General features: G+C 42.6%; 1 protein-coding gene across 1 annotated transcript in view; it reads left to right on the top strand.

Moving 5' to 3' along the window:
* PIK3R4 (phosphoinositide-3-kinase regulatory subunit 4) overlaps positions 1-14,290 on the top strand; it is a 33,095-nt gene that overhangs the window by 10,767 nt on the left and 8,038 nt on the right. Inside the window, exons 7-13 of the mRNA XM_081881863.1 lie at positions 2,498-2,671; positions 3,792-3,937; positions 5,688-5,891; positions 6,691-6,892; positions 8,352-8,551; positions 10,251-10,461; positions 13,103-13,268. Coding sequence (XP_081737989.1) covers positions 2,498-2,671; positions 3,792-3,937; positions 5,688-5,891; positions 6,691-6,892; positions 8,352-8,551; positions 10,251-10,461; positions 13,103-13,268 — 1,303 coding nt within the window. The remainder of the gene's footprint in view (positions 1-2,497; positions 2,672-3,791; positions 3,938-5,687; positions 5,892-6,690; positions 6,893-8,351; positions 8,552-10,250; positions 10,462-13,102; positions 13,269-14,290) is intronic.

Below are 14,290 nucleotides of genomic sequence, written 5' to 3'. Positions count from 1 at the left end.
CCAAAGTCACAGAAATGTGGTAAGCTTTCAAGTTTTCCAGAACTGTTCATCAGATGAGATGTTATACAAAGCAAGGGGTAGTGGGTGCAAGATTCCTTTTATGTGCAGATTGATAGAATGAATTAGTCTAAGCACAAGGAAGGAACACAGTCCCTCAAGCCTGTCACAGAAGACACTTTAACCTTAAAGCCAACATCTAGGAGAAGTTTTATTAAGAGACAGGGTGGTATTTTAAGTAAATAAACCTAGTTAATCTATGGAAGACTAGTTGCATCAGCCTATTAATCGCAGGCAAGGTCACTCCAAGTGTAGAAGCAACATGTACGGTGAAGGAGGCAGGCATGTTTTATACTATGTTTTGGGCACAGTGGTTGTCAGTATATGGAAACATCACCGCTGCAGACAGCCAGATTGTTGACATCACATGATGCGCCTATCTGTGGGAAAGAAGAATTTCCCAGGACGTTCACAGGCTGGATAAGTCTTTGTGAAGAGTGTAATTTGAAACCTTCCGTTTGCGTTTGCACAGGAAGTTTGTCAGACTTGCTGGAAGAACTGAACTGAAAGGACGTGTTTTTCTCTAGTGCTGTAATGTCAGAAATAAACATCATGTAAATAGATTTCTGACTTATTTTCTTTCCCCTGCGAAAGCAGGAGAGAGGGGTTGTGCATTTTACCCACTCTTGGGAAAATGTCGCCTATCAAAATCTCCCTGGTCTGTCTGGATGTCAGCCAGAGGAGGTTACCGGTAAGCAAGCTCCGAGGACAGTGAGAGGGGCCAGCCTCTGTGGAGGGGGCTTGCAAACCAACAGTGGTAACCTTGGTTTAGACCCCTTGGGTGGGAATTGTCTTTACAGATATCAATCAATCAATCAATCAATCAATCAATCAATCTTTATTACGGTCCAGAGACCCAACAAATCATTACAAATCAATACCCAATTCATACAGCCTACCTCCAGGTTAAGCAAGCATTTTGTTTAGAATATAGGCCTCATTTGTTCTTGCAACCACCGATAAAAACTTTGCCACTGCTAACGTTCTAGCATTTGTCCGGTCTTCCAGTAGGAACCTGACATAGTGAGCCTCTGATTTTCCCGGGACAGGTACCAGCAAGAGTAGGATCAGTTCAGCCCTGGCCTGCTCATATTTTGCACAATGCAACAAAATATTTTACAGATATCTATCTTCCCACACAGTTCTGGATTGGCTGTACAAAGCATTCCCTGCTTTGTATAACACCTTGCCTGATGAAAACTTCCAGAGAATTTGAAAAATTGCCACATTTTTGTAAACTTATTGGTTGATCCTCATAAAGGTAGTTTCCAGTTGTGGAATTCATAGTTTTTTCTTGGGGACTAGCACAGCTACCTTTTGTTTTTTATAAGCAGATTTTCAGTGTATGAAATGAGGGTCTGTTAGTTTTAACACAGGCTAATTGTCTGTGTTTGAGTGGCAGTGCTCCCCAACCTGGTCCCCTCCAGGTGTTTTGGACTACAAGTCCCACCAGCCCCAGCCAGCAAAGCCAGTAGTCAGGGCTGATGAAACATCCAAAACACCTGCAGAGTACAGGTTGAGGAAGGGTTGACTAAGGACTAAGGCAGGCATGGCCAAACTTGGCCCTCCATATGTTTTGGGACTACAATTCCCATCATCCCTGGCCACTGGTCCTGTTAGCTAGGGATGATGGGAGTTGTAGTTGCAAAACATCTGGAGGGCCAAGTTTGGCCATGCCTGGCCTAAGGTGTGGCAATAACAGCTGAATCATCTTATGTTTGAGTAACAATAATAAATACATATGAATTACCCTGTTGGATATGACCAACAATATATCTGGTGCAGTTCTCTGTACCCAGTTAGATGCTCCCTAGCAGCTCACAAGGGAGATAATATAGTCACATTCCATCTCTTGATGTTTATCTCTCACATGTTTTAATCAGAGGTAAATTAAGTCCCATTCTTCACTCTTACAACTCATAGATCTATCCGTCAGGACTGTATGGCAATCTTAAAGTCATCTGTGCTAGTGGCCATAATGCTATCTTGTGGCAGTGGAATCCATTACAGTGGTACATTGGTTCCTGAATGGCTTAGTTGATGAACAAATCGGCTCCCAAACGCCGAAAACCTGGAAGTAAGTGTTCCGGTTTGTGAACGGTTTTCGGAAGCCGAATGTCCGTTTTGGCTGTTGGCATTGTTTCTGGGGCCAATCAGAAGCCGCGCCTTGGTTTGCAAATGTTTTGTAAGTCGAATGGACTTCCAGAACAGATTTAGTTCGAGAACCAAGATACCACTGTATTTAATGGTGGAAAATAGATTTAAGATGAGACCTGATGATGAAAAGCACTGAAGCTCATGGGTAGCTCAAATTGAACCCTACTTATTTGGGTTTTTCCCTTCTTCAGGATTGCATGAGTTAACCCTGCTTGCATGTGATATTTCTACTTGCATTAGCTTTTAGGAATTGTAATTTGTTTTTATTCTGCCATGATTACAGGTGTTGCTGCTTATGTTGGCTGGCAAAGCTCTTCAATTCTAAAGCCTCTGCTCCAGCAAGGGCTCAGTGATGCAGAAGAATTTGTCATATATAAGGCCCTCAATGCCCTTACCTGTATGTGCCAATTAGGACTTTTGCAGAAACCACATATCTATGAGTTTGCCTGTGATATTGGTAAGCCTGCTTCCCTAGCAGCAATTTTCTACTTTTAACAATCTTTTATCTAGCATGCCGTTTATATTGCCAACTTCATTATCCAGCATATGACATCACTTAGTTGTGAACTTCTAATCAGAATGACATTTAAGCAGTTGTCATTCAGTGTGTATTATGTTCTTGGCCTTACCTTATGCATTTTTACTCAGGAATGCTAGGGCTTATTTCAAAGTGTTTAGGATTGTGTTTAGGATTGCAGCCTTAGAAAGCTGAGAAGTCTTTGTTGCCAGTTCTACACATCTTCTAGTTCACATGTTACACAAACCGTAGAGATCCTGTATCTATTAAATGCCACATGAAGGACTTATCCACACTTTAATAACCTGAGGAAATTAACAAAGACAACCAAGTCTTAACTTGGATTTGAACAGAATAATGTTTACTTACAGTGCCCAAAAGCTGGTTGGCAAGGCAACTAAAAATGGCTTTTTGGCCTGAAGTGCCAAATGGAATGTCACAGACTAGCAAGATGGTTAGTTACTGCAAGACTGAAGAGGTCTGCTCTCATGGGCTTGGAGAAGAAAAGCATGGAGCAGCCCCATGGGAGAGAGACTGAACAAATTGGGGCATTGACAGGTGCCAGTTATAGGAACAAGGTTTCCTGAAGGAAGTGGTCTGTGAGACAATGGATTATTCTGTTAAGGACACATTTAGGTGGGAAAAGGTATTGAAATCTAGCCCACATCATGGGCCATTACACAACAAAATTCATGAATCGTGAATTTCCTGGGAACACCTGAGTCAAACTTATTGAGTGTCATGTCATTTAAAAATGTGCTCGTGCCTTTGCTGAAAGATGTGAGCTTGGGAGTTTTCAGGAAATGCAAAAAGGGCATTTGATTTCTTTTAACTGTAATAATACAGTTGCAGGTTGGACTGGAACAAAAGTCCAGGGTAGGTGTCTGCCATGAGGCAAGATCATAATGTGAACTTGATTTTGTGTTATGTTGGATCCCCTTTGGAATTTAGTCTGAAGTATGTGTGTGAGTGTGAACTTGTTCCTGTTTTTAGAATTTTAATTGCATGACTTATATCAATTAAAATCGGTTCCTCCCTTTTTGTTCCTTTCCTTCTCCAGCACCATTCCTGTGCCACCCTAATCTATGGATACGCTATGGAGCAGTAGGATTTATAACTGTTGTAGCACAACATTTGAATATTGCTGATGTTTATTGCAAACTCATGCCTTACCTGCATCCTTTTATCACTCAGCCAATAATACAGGTAAGCAATCAACTAGATGAGCACCTTTTCTTCATTTAGAATTGCAGCATATGAAGGGCTTGAAAATAATTTAGCTTAATATCTTCATGCCCTGAGTCTGAAAGCTTCATTAGATATTAGGCTGATCAAGAAGGTGCTGCGAATGCCAGCATCTCAGTGGTGAAACCTCCCTACCCCTGCTTCCAGGGCTTGCCACATGATGCAACAGCATCGTGTGAATTTTGCTATCCCAGCCCAATTTCATTGGCTACTGCTGGTGGAGGTGAGAAAACTTGGAATATGGTGATCCCTAATGCATTTTCAAGGGATGCGGGTGGCACTGTGGGTTAAACCACAGAGCCTAGGACTTGTCGATCAGAAGGTTGGCAGTTTGAATCCCCACAACGGGGTGAGCTCCCGTTGTTCGGTCCCAGTTCCTGCCAACCTAGCAGTTCGAAAGCACGTCAAAGTAGGTAAATAGGTACCACTCCGGCGGGAAGGTAAACGGCGTTTCCGTGCGCTGTGCTGGTTTGCCAGAAGCGGCTTAGTCATCCTGGCCACATGACATGGAAGCTGTACGCCAGCTCCCTTGGCCAGTAAAGCGAGACGAGCGCCACAACCCCAGAGTCGGTCACGACTGGACCTAATGGTCAGGGGTCCCTTTACCTTTAATACATTTTCAGTACTCAAAGATATTATTTCTGTAGGGACGGGGGATTTGTGACATGGATGCTTCCCCCCACTCATGCAAAATACCAGCCAGTGCAATGTGTGACCCAGCTCTTGCTCATCATGCATACAAACCCATCCTACCTAGGTTCTGTTGTGTAACAAACCATTAGCAGGAACAAACAAAGCTATGCCAAAATGCATGCCAGGTCTGAGGAGCATAAAATAGCCCAGATAGTTCAAACAGGCCCCGGGCAAATCCTGATTAGCTCTCAGCTTTCATTTCAGGGATGGGACACCTGTGACCCTCCAGTTGTTATGGGACTCCAGCTCCCACCATCCTTGTTCACTGACCATGCTGGCTGGGGCTGATGGGAGCCGGAGTCCAACAACATATGGAGGGCCACAGATTCCTCTTTCCTGTATTAAATGCAAAGTGTAGTTTTCATTTCTCGGATGATTGTTGCGAAGGAAACCACAATATGAATTGTGCAGCCCTTTACATGTTAAAAAGTGCTGCACAAATAACAAAAAGTAGTTTAATAAAAAAGTGCTGCACAAATAACAAAAAGTACCGTATTTTTTGCTCTATAAGACTCACTTTTTCCTTCCTAAAAAGTAAGGGGGAATGTGTGTGCGTCTTATGGAGCGAATGCAGGCTGCGCAGCTATCCCAGAAGCCAGAACAGGAAGAGGGATCGCTGCTTTCACTGCGCAGTGATCCCTCTTGCTGTTCTGGCTTCTGAGATTCAGAATATTTTTTTTCTTGTTTTCCTACTCCAAAAACTAAGTGCGTCTTGTGGTCTGGTGCATCTTATAGAGCGAAAAATACGGTAGCTTGATTAAAAAAGTGCTGTACAAATAACAATAAGTAGTTTAATATTATCCAAAATAGCTAGCTCAAAATAGTCTGATATAAAAGAAGTGGATATTTGCAAAGTTTTTAAAAGTACTCTTACCATCCAGTCCCCTTTCTTTCAAAACCTACCACTGAGGTCAGTGTCTAGGCCTGACCTCCCGCTCATTCCCTCAAGAAGAAAAGTTCCTCAGTTGCATTTCTGTAGCCATCTGATTACTTCCTTGTTCCCTGTCCTGAATTACAGATAGATAAAGAAATAGTCCTACTGAGCGTCCTCAAAGAGCCTGTAAGCCGTTCTATATTTGATTATGCTCTGCGTTCCAAGGACATAGGAAGCCTTTTCAGAACTCTGCAACTTCGTCAGAAGAAAAGGAATGGCGCTCTTCCTGACTGCCCTCCCCCTGAAGATCCAGCAATTGTGCAGCTGTTGAAGAAGCTACTTTCTCAAGTATATTCTTACTGCTATAATGGTAGTGCTGCGAATCCACAATAAAGCAAGGACATGTATTGTTTCAGCATCTGTACTACATCAAAGTAGTACTTTGCCAGCGGCGCTGACAGTTTCTCCTGCACAAGCCCCATTGAAATGAATCTGAGTTATGAAACAGCAATGGTGTCCTTTTACATTTCAGTGGGGCTTGTGCATAAATGGAAGTTCTGTTTAGGAACCCATGGCTGCAGGAAGCTTATCAGATAGTCACCAAAACTATGTAGTTGGTCTTCATCCCAGATTATTCTGTTTTATTATTGATTCCTATTGAGTAAGAGCTCTCTCAGCATAAGAACTTGCATAGAACTCATATTGGCTTGATTTCCCAAATGTTTTCGTATCTGGGCAGCCCACAACAGACCTTCCAACATTCTGACCATTATTTGGGGGAAGGGCCATAGTTCAGTGCCACAGTATCTGTTTTGCATGCCCCACATTCAGTTCCTGGGATGTTTACATAGGCCTTGGAGTACCTCTTGTCTAAAGAGACACCTGCAGAGCCAGGCGCCAGCCAGTAAAAGACTACTTAGTTAGATGGACCAATGGCCTGGCTCCGTATAAGGCAGTTTCCAATGTCCCTGTTTAAAAAAGGTGCCCTGTTATATTGTGGCAGCCAAAGCCACACGTTTCTTTAGTTACAGTGTAAATCTAACTTTTATATCCTGAACCCTCTTGAGCCCAATTGCCACATGTTAAAAACTGAAAATCTTTGCTCTGTCTTGATGAACTGTCTATTTTTTGTTTTCTTTTGGGATAGGGAATGACTGAGGAAGAAGAAGACAAGCTGTTAGCCTTAAGAGACTTCATGCTGAAGTCCAACAAAGCGAAGGCCAACATAGTGGACCAGAGCCACCTTCATGACAGCACCCAGAAAGGAGTGATAGACTTGGCAGCTCTGGGTATAACCGGGAGACAAGTTGATCTTGTTAAAACTAAGCAGGAGTCTGATGATAAACGCGGTTAGTATGGTCTTGTAATTTGCATTGTTGCTTTTTTATAATTTAAATTGGAGGATTTAAAATGCTTATGGTAGACGTGGAAGAGTCCACTATCAACACATTCCATCCACATCTAGAATATCTGCTTACATTGAACTTTTCAGACTGAAATTTAACATCTTGAGTTCACATACGTCTTTATCGTTTAGTGGATGAAACATTGCAGATTTGAATGGGCCATCAAGCTTTCATGTGAAACTCAACGTTTTCTTAATAGAAGCAATTCACATATAACAAGTGATTGTGCTGGCTTATTGAGTGATCTATAGGCCTGTGTGAATTAGTATAATATATGAGGATGGAGATTTTGTACCAAGCTTGACTACAAGATATCTCTCACGGCCTCCAGTCATGTTTCTCCAATTGTCAATCTAGTTTCCTGCTAAACTACTCAAATATATGTAAAATAGGAAAATGGACAGGTTTTTATAGCTTTGTATAGTTTAACTTGGGGGGACACGGGTGGCGCCGTGGTCTAAAACCACTGAGCCTAGGGCTTGCTGATCAGAAGGTCGGCGGTTCAAATCCCCGCAACAGGGTGAGCTCCCGTTGTTCGGTCCCAGCTCCTGCCAACCTAGCAGTTCGAAAGCACGTCAAAGTGCAAGTAGATAAATAGGTACCACTTCGGTGGGAAAGGTAAACGGTGTTTCCATGCGCTGCTCTGGTTCGCCAGAAGCGGCTTAGTCATGCTTGCCGTCTGCGGACAAATGCCGGCTCCCTCGGCAAGATGAGGGAGCAAGATGAGCTCGCAACCCCAGAGTTGTTCGCGATTGGACCTAATGGTCAGGGGTACCTTTACCTTTATAGTTTAACTTTGGCAACAGTATATGAAGCTGTAGTTGGTTGTGAAAAAGTAAAAAAACGTGAATTGAAAGTGTCATAATAAGGAAACCCATTTTCAAGCTAGGTAGGCACAATATATTGAAATGAAGTTTCTGTGTATTTTGGCCTATTTGTCCAACTTTTCAGATATAAATGGCTGTGTCTGTTCTAACTTTTAGATGTGTTTACATAACGGCCTGAAAAACCATCTTGGAGATACATGATTCTTTCCCTGCCACCACCACCACAAACTTGGCATTCTAGAACAATTACTTCCTTAATACTAAGGCCAGCATAACCTTGCAAAAAAACACAAGGTTCATTCACCGATCTGTATAAATACAGATGACATGGGTCATCTGCAGAAATTAGGCTAAGCATTCCAAGTTTATTTCATCTGGTGATGGATTGAAACCTTTGCCCAAGTCATGTAGCAGCTGATTTATATGATCCAGCACTCAGTTTAACATTATGCCACAATAAATCAGGTTAAGTAACCCAAAACTCTGCTTATACAGCTAGAATCCTGTACATTTTGGTTGTTTTGTTATAAACAAAATCTTACTGTGATCCTTCTTTTGGGTCTTGCTGATCTCAGCTAGAAAACACGTAAAACAAGATTCAAATGTAAATGAGGAATGGAAGAGTATGTTTGGCTCTCTGGAACCTTCTAACATGCCTCAGCCAATTAGCAAAGGCCACAGTCAAGCCACAGATCAAGAAGCCATTCAGAGTGGGAAATCTCTTCGGTCAGAGTCTTCCGCTGGCATTTGTGCTCCTTTGTCATCCTCACCACAGGTACTTCTGGGGATTTTTAAATTAGTGTGTTTTACCATAGAATTAGAAGAGCTGCCAATCGTTTTTAACATAGAGTAATTTATTTTTACTCTCAACGCTCAATCATTTCTTTGAACAAAACAAGACTCTGGGTCTATTTTTTTATACCATAAACAGCCCTGTGATCTCCAGCTGAAAGGCGGTTTATAAATTTAATTAATAATGAATAAATAATATTTTTAAACAAGATTAATAGTCCTGAAACTACAACCTCTGAATTCAGATCAGCTTTTGATTTGGATGTTGTGGGGTGAATCAGATGTTGAAGCGAATTGGGAAGCCAACAACCCACTAGTAAGATACAGAACTCTTGCCTGACCTGTGTCTTGGGCTGAATGAACCTGTGAGTGGGATCAGTGGTCTCACCCCTGCTTGGTTAAGTTTACGGCTCCATAGAACAGCTCAGAGTCTGCTCAAACAGTCAAAGTATTTTTGCATTAGGTTATCATCGGCATCTGTTTTTTTATGTTTCATTTCCCCCTGAATGGACTTCTTTTTGTTGTTGTCCCCCCTACCCCATGTAAAGCTGAATTGACAAGTGTGTGTGTGTGTGTACGTACGTGTAGACACATATACATATACATATACATATACATATACATATACACATACAGTGGTGCCCCGCAAGACAAACGCCTCGCAAGACGGAAAACTTGCTAGACGAAAGGGTTTTCCGTTTTGGAGGCGCTTCGCAAAACGAATTTCCCTATGGGCTTGCTTTGCAAGACGAAAATGTCTTGCGAGTTCCTGCGGGGTTTTTTCCCTTTTTCCCCCCTTTTCCTAAACCCTAAGCTGCTTATCAGCTGATCCGCTGATAAGCCGCTTATCAGCTGATCCGCTAAAAGCCGCTAAACCGCTAATAGCGCTAATCCGCTAAGCTGTCAATGGGCTTGCTTCGCAAGACAAAAAAACCGCTATACGAAGAGCCTCACGGAACGGATTAATTTCGTCTTGCGAGGCACCACTGTACATCCACACATTTCATGCATCTGATAAAGTAGTTCACAAAAGCTTTTGTCATTATAAAAGTGTTGGCATTTAAGGTACCACAAGACTCTCTGCTGGTTTTGCTACAGGAGACTAACACAGCTATCCTTCTGGAAGTTATATTTGAGATCATCCACAGAGACCTTTTTCAGGGCGTCCTCAGCGCCTGAGCTTTGCCTACTGGGGAGGCAGTTTTCTATGGTTGTGGTCCACCTGTGCCTCACTTTGCACCAACTTTTCTGTCTTTAAAGAGTCAGGCAAAATCTGTCTTGTTTACCTGGGCTTGCAGGTTGCTTGGGATCTGACTGGGAAAAATCCAGGATATAAATAAATAAAATTAAACAAGCAATAAATTAGTAAAATGGAAGTTTGGTGTACAGGCAGCGGCTGTTTCACGTGCATCTGCTTGACGTGTGATCACACACACCCTTGTTGCTTCCCACTTGGAAATGGCCCAAATATGGGGTGGGGTGGGCTTGCGCACGCTCTGCCAACACGTGCGGGGATCGGGAATGGAAACCCCGTGCAAAATGACCGCTGCCTGTAAAGTTGATTTCTGATGCAGAAGTTGCTTTTGAATTATAGAAGAGAGGATGTCACCCTTTCCTTTGAAACATAAATCACGGATTGCGTTTTCTAAATGTGAATACACAACTAGGCTTATTTCTTTCAGGCAGCAGATGGAACTGTTGTCCAAGCCAGAAAACCAACCATACAAGTGTTAAGCAATATAGCTTCGCCTTCCACGTACCAGCTGCGCATTACTACTTGTAAAACAGAACTTCAGCAGCTGATACAGCAGAAACGTGAACAGTGCAACGCGGAAAGAATTGCCAAGCAGATGATGGAGAATGCAGAATGGGAGAGCAAGCCACCGCCTCCAGGTAATACTTGCTGTACTCTTGACAGACGGCCAGAGCTGCTATGAGGGTAGCACCAAACTGTCGCCTTTTAGCCCTGCAAACACCAAGATCTACTGGCATGGGGAGGGGGGTTGTATTTCTATTTATTGTGTCCTCTGAAGTCCAATTTGGCTGATCTGCTTGCAAAGAAATAGAACGTGTTAGCAGGAAACCAGGGCTCTGTATTACAGGGGGAGACTTCACAAGTGGAGGAGACTCCTTGCTTGCGGACAGGTCAGCCTCCAGCTTGGTGGGAGTGGAGGTAATGCACTTGTTCCTGCTGTTCTGCTCTACTTATGAGTGTAATGCCTGAATGGGGTTTTAGTGGCTTATGGTTTGAGGGCCTGGGAGCTGGGGGCACTGTTATACAGTGGTCCCGCTCATTCCTCCTTGGTCGTGTCCAGAAAGTGGGGGGGGATGAGCGTTCAGACCCCTGGGCTCTCACTTGTGGGGTGCCTCAGGGTTCTGTCCTCTCCCCCATGCTTTTCAACATCTACATGCAACCGCTGGGAGGGATCATAGGGGGGTTTGGCCTGGGTGTTCATCAGTATGCGGATGATACCCAACTCTACCTCTCTTTCAAATCAGAAACAGTGAAGGCAGTGAAGGTCCTGTGTGTCTGGAGGTGGTTGGAGGATGGATGGCAGCTGACAGATTGAGGTTGAATCCTGACAAGACAGAAATACTGTTTTTTGGGGGACACCGCCTCGGGCAGGTGTGGAGGACTCCCTGGTCCTGAATGGGGTAACTGTGCCCCTGAAGGACCAGGTGCTCAGCCTGGGAGTCATTTTGGACTCGCAGCTGTCCATGGAGGCACAGGCCAATTCTGTGTCCAGGGCAGCTGTTTACCAGCTCCATCTGGTACGCAGGCTGAGACCCTAGCTGCCCGCAGACTGTCTTGCCAGAGTAGTGCATGCTCTGGTTATCTCTCATTGGACTACTGCAATGCACTCTATGTGGGGCTACCTTTGAAGGTGACCCGGAAACTACAAGTCATCTAGAATGCAGCAGCTAGACTGGTGACTGGGAGCGGCCACCAAGACCACATAACACCGGTCTTGAAAGACCTACATTGGCTCCCAGTATGTTTCTGGGCACAATTCAAAGTGTTGGTGCTGACCTTCAAAGCCCTAAACAGCCTCGATCCAGTATACCTGAAGGAGCGTCTCCACCCCCATTGTTCAGCCTGGACACTGAGGTCCAGCGCTGAGAGCCTTCTGATGGTTCCCTCCCTGTGAAAAGCCAAGTTACAAGGAACCAAACAGAGGGCCTTCTCAGTAGTGGCACCTGCCCTGTGGAATGCGCTCCCACCAGATGTCAAAGAGAAAAAGAACTACCAGACTTTTAGAAGACTCCTGAAGGCAGCCCTGTTTAGGGAAGCTTTTAATGTTTGACGCACTACTGTGTTTTAATATTTTGTTGGGAGCCGACCAGAGTGGCTGGGGAAACCTGGCCAGATGGGCGGGGTATGTATGTATGTATGAATGAATGAATAAATGAATAATAATAATAATAATAATAATAATAACTACTACTACTACTACTATTACTATTGTTTGTTAAACATCACTTGCATGTCGTTGCTACACAGCTGCTGAACCACTGCTGTCTGAATGTAGTTTGGTACTTAGCTTTGTTAGGTGGCATGTGAACAAACAAACAAACAAAAATTAAGGTAGCTTTGTCAACTGCAGTAGGCAGAGCCAAGCAGGGAACTTGCAATCTTGTTTAAAAGAGAACATGCTACGTAACATAATAGTATATATACAAGTATGTGCCCTGGTCCTTTGCAGGTACAAAATATCTACTTGTGTGGACACTTTTGAATTACTTTACACACAATTAGTTTTGTATTAATTTGCTTAAAATATTCACACCATACCTTTCCATCATAATGGGGTGTCACACCCGTTTACAAAACTTAAATATTGTCATAAAACAGCAGACATTGCAATCATCAGAAGCTTGTGGAAGCAGTTGTTTTTCATCGCCACCTGACAGCCAAACCAGAACGTGCCTAATGAATAATTCTGTATGCTGCCCAGTACATAAAATAAGGCCTTTGAATAGTTGTCTCTACTCTGTGATGAATTTGGAATTGAAGTGCATCCGCATTGTAAAACCGCTAAGATATATTTTAGTTTCCCATCTGTGAGAAAAGAGAGCCAGAAACATGGCAACATTTATCCTTCATGTACTTTGTAAGTGATATATGACATGTAATCCTAATCCTATAACTCATTAGTCTCCATGTAGCATCTGACATTCCTAGAAGCAAACAACATGCAAGATGTTTACTGGCTTGAGAGTCTAGCTAAATTTCTTGGCCAAATGCATTATAATTCTTTGCACATTTCTGAAATATTTAAACAAGCGCCTGTCCATTCAAAAGTAACGGTGCTAACTTTGTCAAAAAGACAAAGCATTATAAAACAATTTGAAAAGTAAATCTTGCATTTCCTGTTCACTCTCAAATATATTACATGTTGATCCTGATCTAGTAATTGCTGATATATACAGTTGTCACAGAGTCCCATGTGTGAGGCATTTTGCAAAAGGAACTCCTGCATGTGTTTGCTTCACTGCTGATATTAATGGGAAAAAATTCTGTTGCTTTCCTTAGGATGGCATCCTAAAGGGCTTCTGGTTGCTCACCTTCATGAGCATAAGTCTGCTGTGAACCGCATTAGAGTTTCTGATGAACATTCAATTTTTGCCACATGTTCAAATGATGGAACAGTGAAAATATGGAACAGTCAGAAAATGGAGGGCAAGACGACTACTACTAGGTAATGCATAACACCACAGGATGGCAGGATACTCATAAATAATAAATAAATAAGATTAAAACTTTTGCACCAACACAAGTATTTTGCTACCATCTGGGATACAAGGTTAAGAACACATGCTCACTAGTTTTAATTTTTTTTTTCATTGGCAATGGTGTTTGAAATCCTCTTGGATGTTACCGTTCAGATGTGTTACTAATATAACAGAACCCAGCATTTTAAAATTACATTTCCTTTGACTTACACCATCCCTTTATTCATTTATATTTACTACTTATCTTGCTCTATCTCTATCCACTTCGACTCTTCAGTGTTTAAACAGTGAATGAAGAGCTGAAGTAAAATAAATATCACATGGGCTCAGCGTGGCTTATAGCACTGTGTTTAAACACCAATAGCTCTGTTCCCTAAGGTTTCACAATCTCAGGAATTACATGGTCTGGGGGATAGACTGAGTGGGGGCAAAACAAAATCTGTTTTTTTAAAGTAATTGTTCATACCTCAGCCAAAGCAACCATTAAAAACAAAATCATAGGATAATGCTTTCTGCAGACAAGCTAAATGTCTATTGTTAAAGAGGTGCTGAAGAGTTAAGTGGGATGGATCACAATCTTTGCCCAGGAAGTAGGTGAATCTTTACTCCCAGGCTTTGGAATGCTGTTCCTCTCAAGCAACAACATAAATTAAGGAGCTGCAGAGTGGGATGTTCAGATACAGGGAGTCTGTAGCTGTTATTTCACATACCCATCCCTTCCAGATTAAAAAGGAAAAAGAAACAAAAATTCCAGAAAATAGTAGTCACTTATTCTCCTAACCAAATGAAGGACTACTGAGCACATGCAGGGACCAGTTGGGTTAAGACAAACAACTTCACTTAATGGAAAATACAACTCTTTGATTGCTTTCTATGTAAAATGTACTTGCTGTATCACTGTTAGTGTCTCCCCCCCCCCCCAATTCAAATAATAAATATATTCCTATCCAATCATAACGCAGCTGATATTATATCAGGTGGCCCAACT

Source organism: Podarcis erhardii (genome assembly GCF_964252035.2).
Source record: "Podarcis erhardii genome assembly, chromosome: 12".
NCBI classification, from domain to species: Eukaryota; Metazoa; Chordata; class Lepidosauria; order Squamata; family Lacertidae; genus Podarcis; species Podarcis erhardii.
This window is presented reverse-complemented; position numbering and strand designations above follow the sequence as displayed.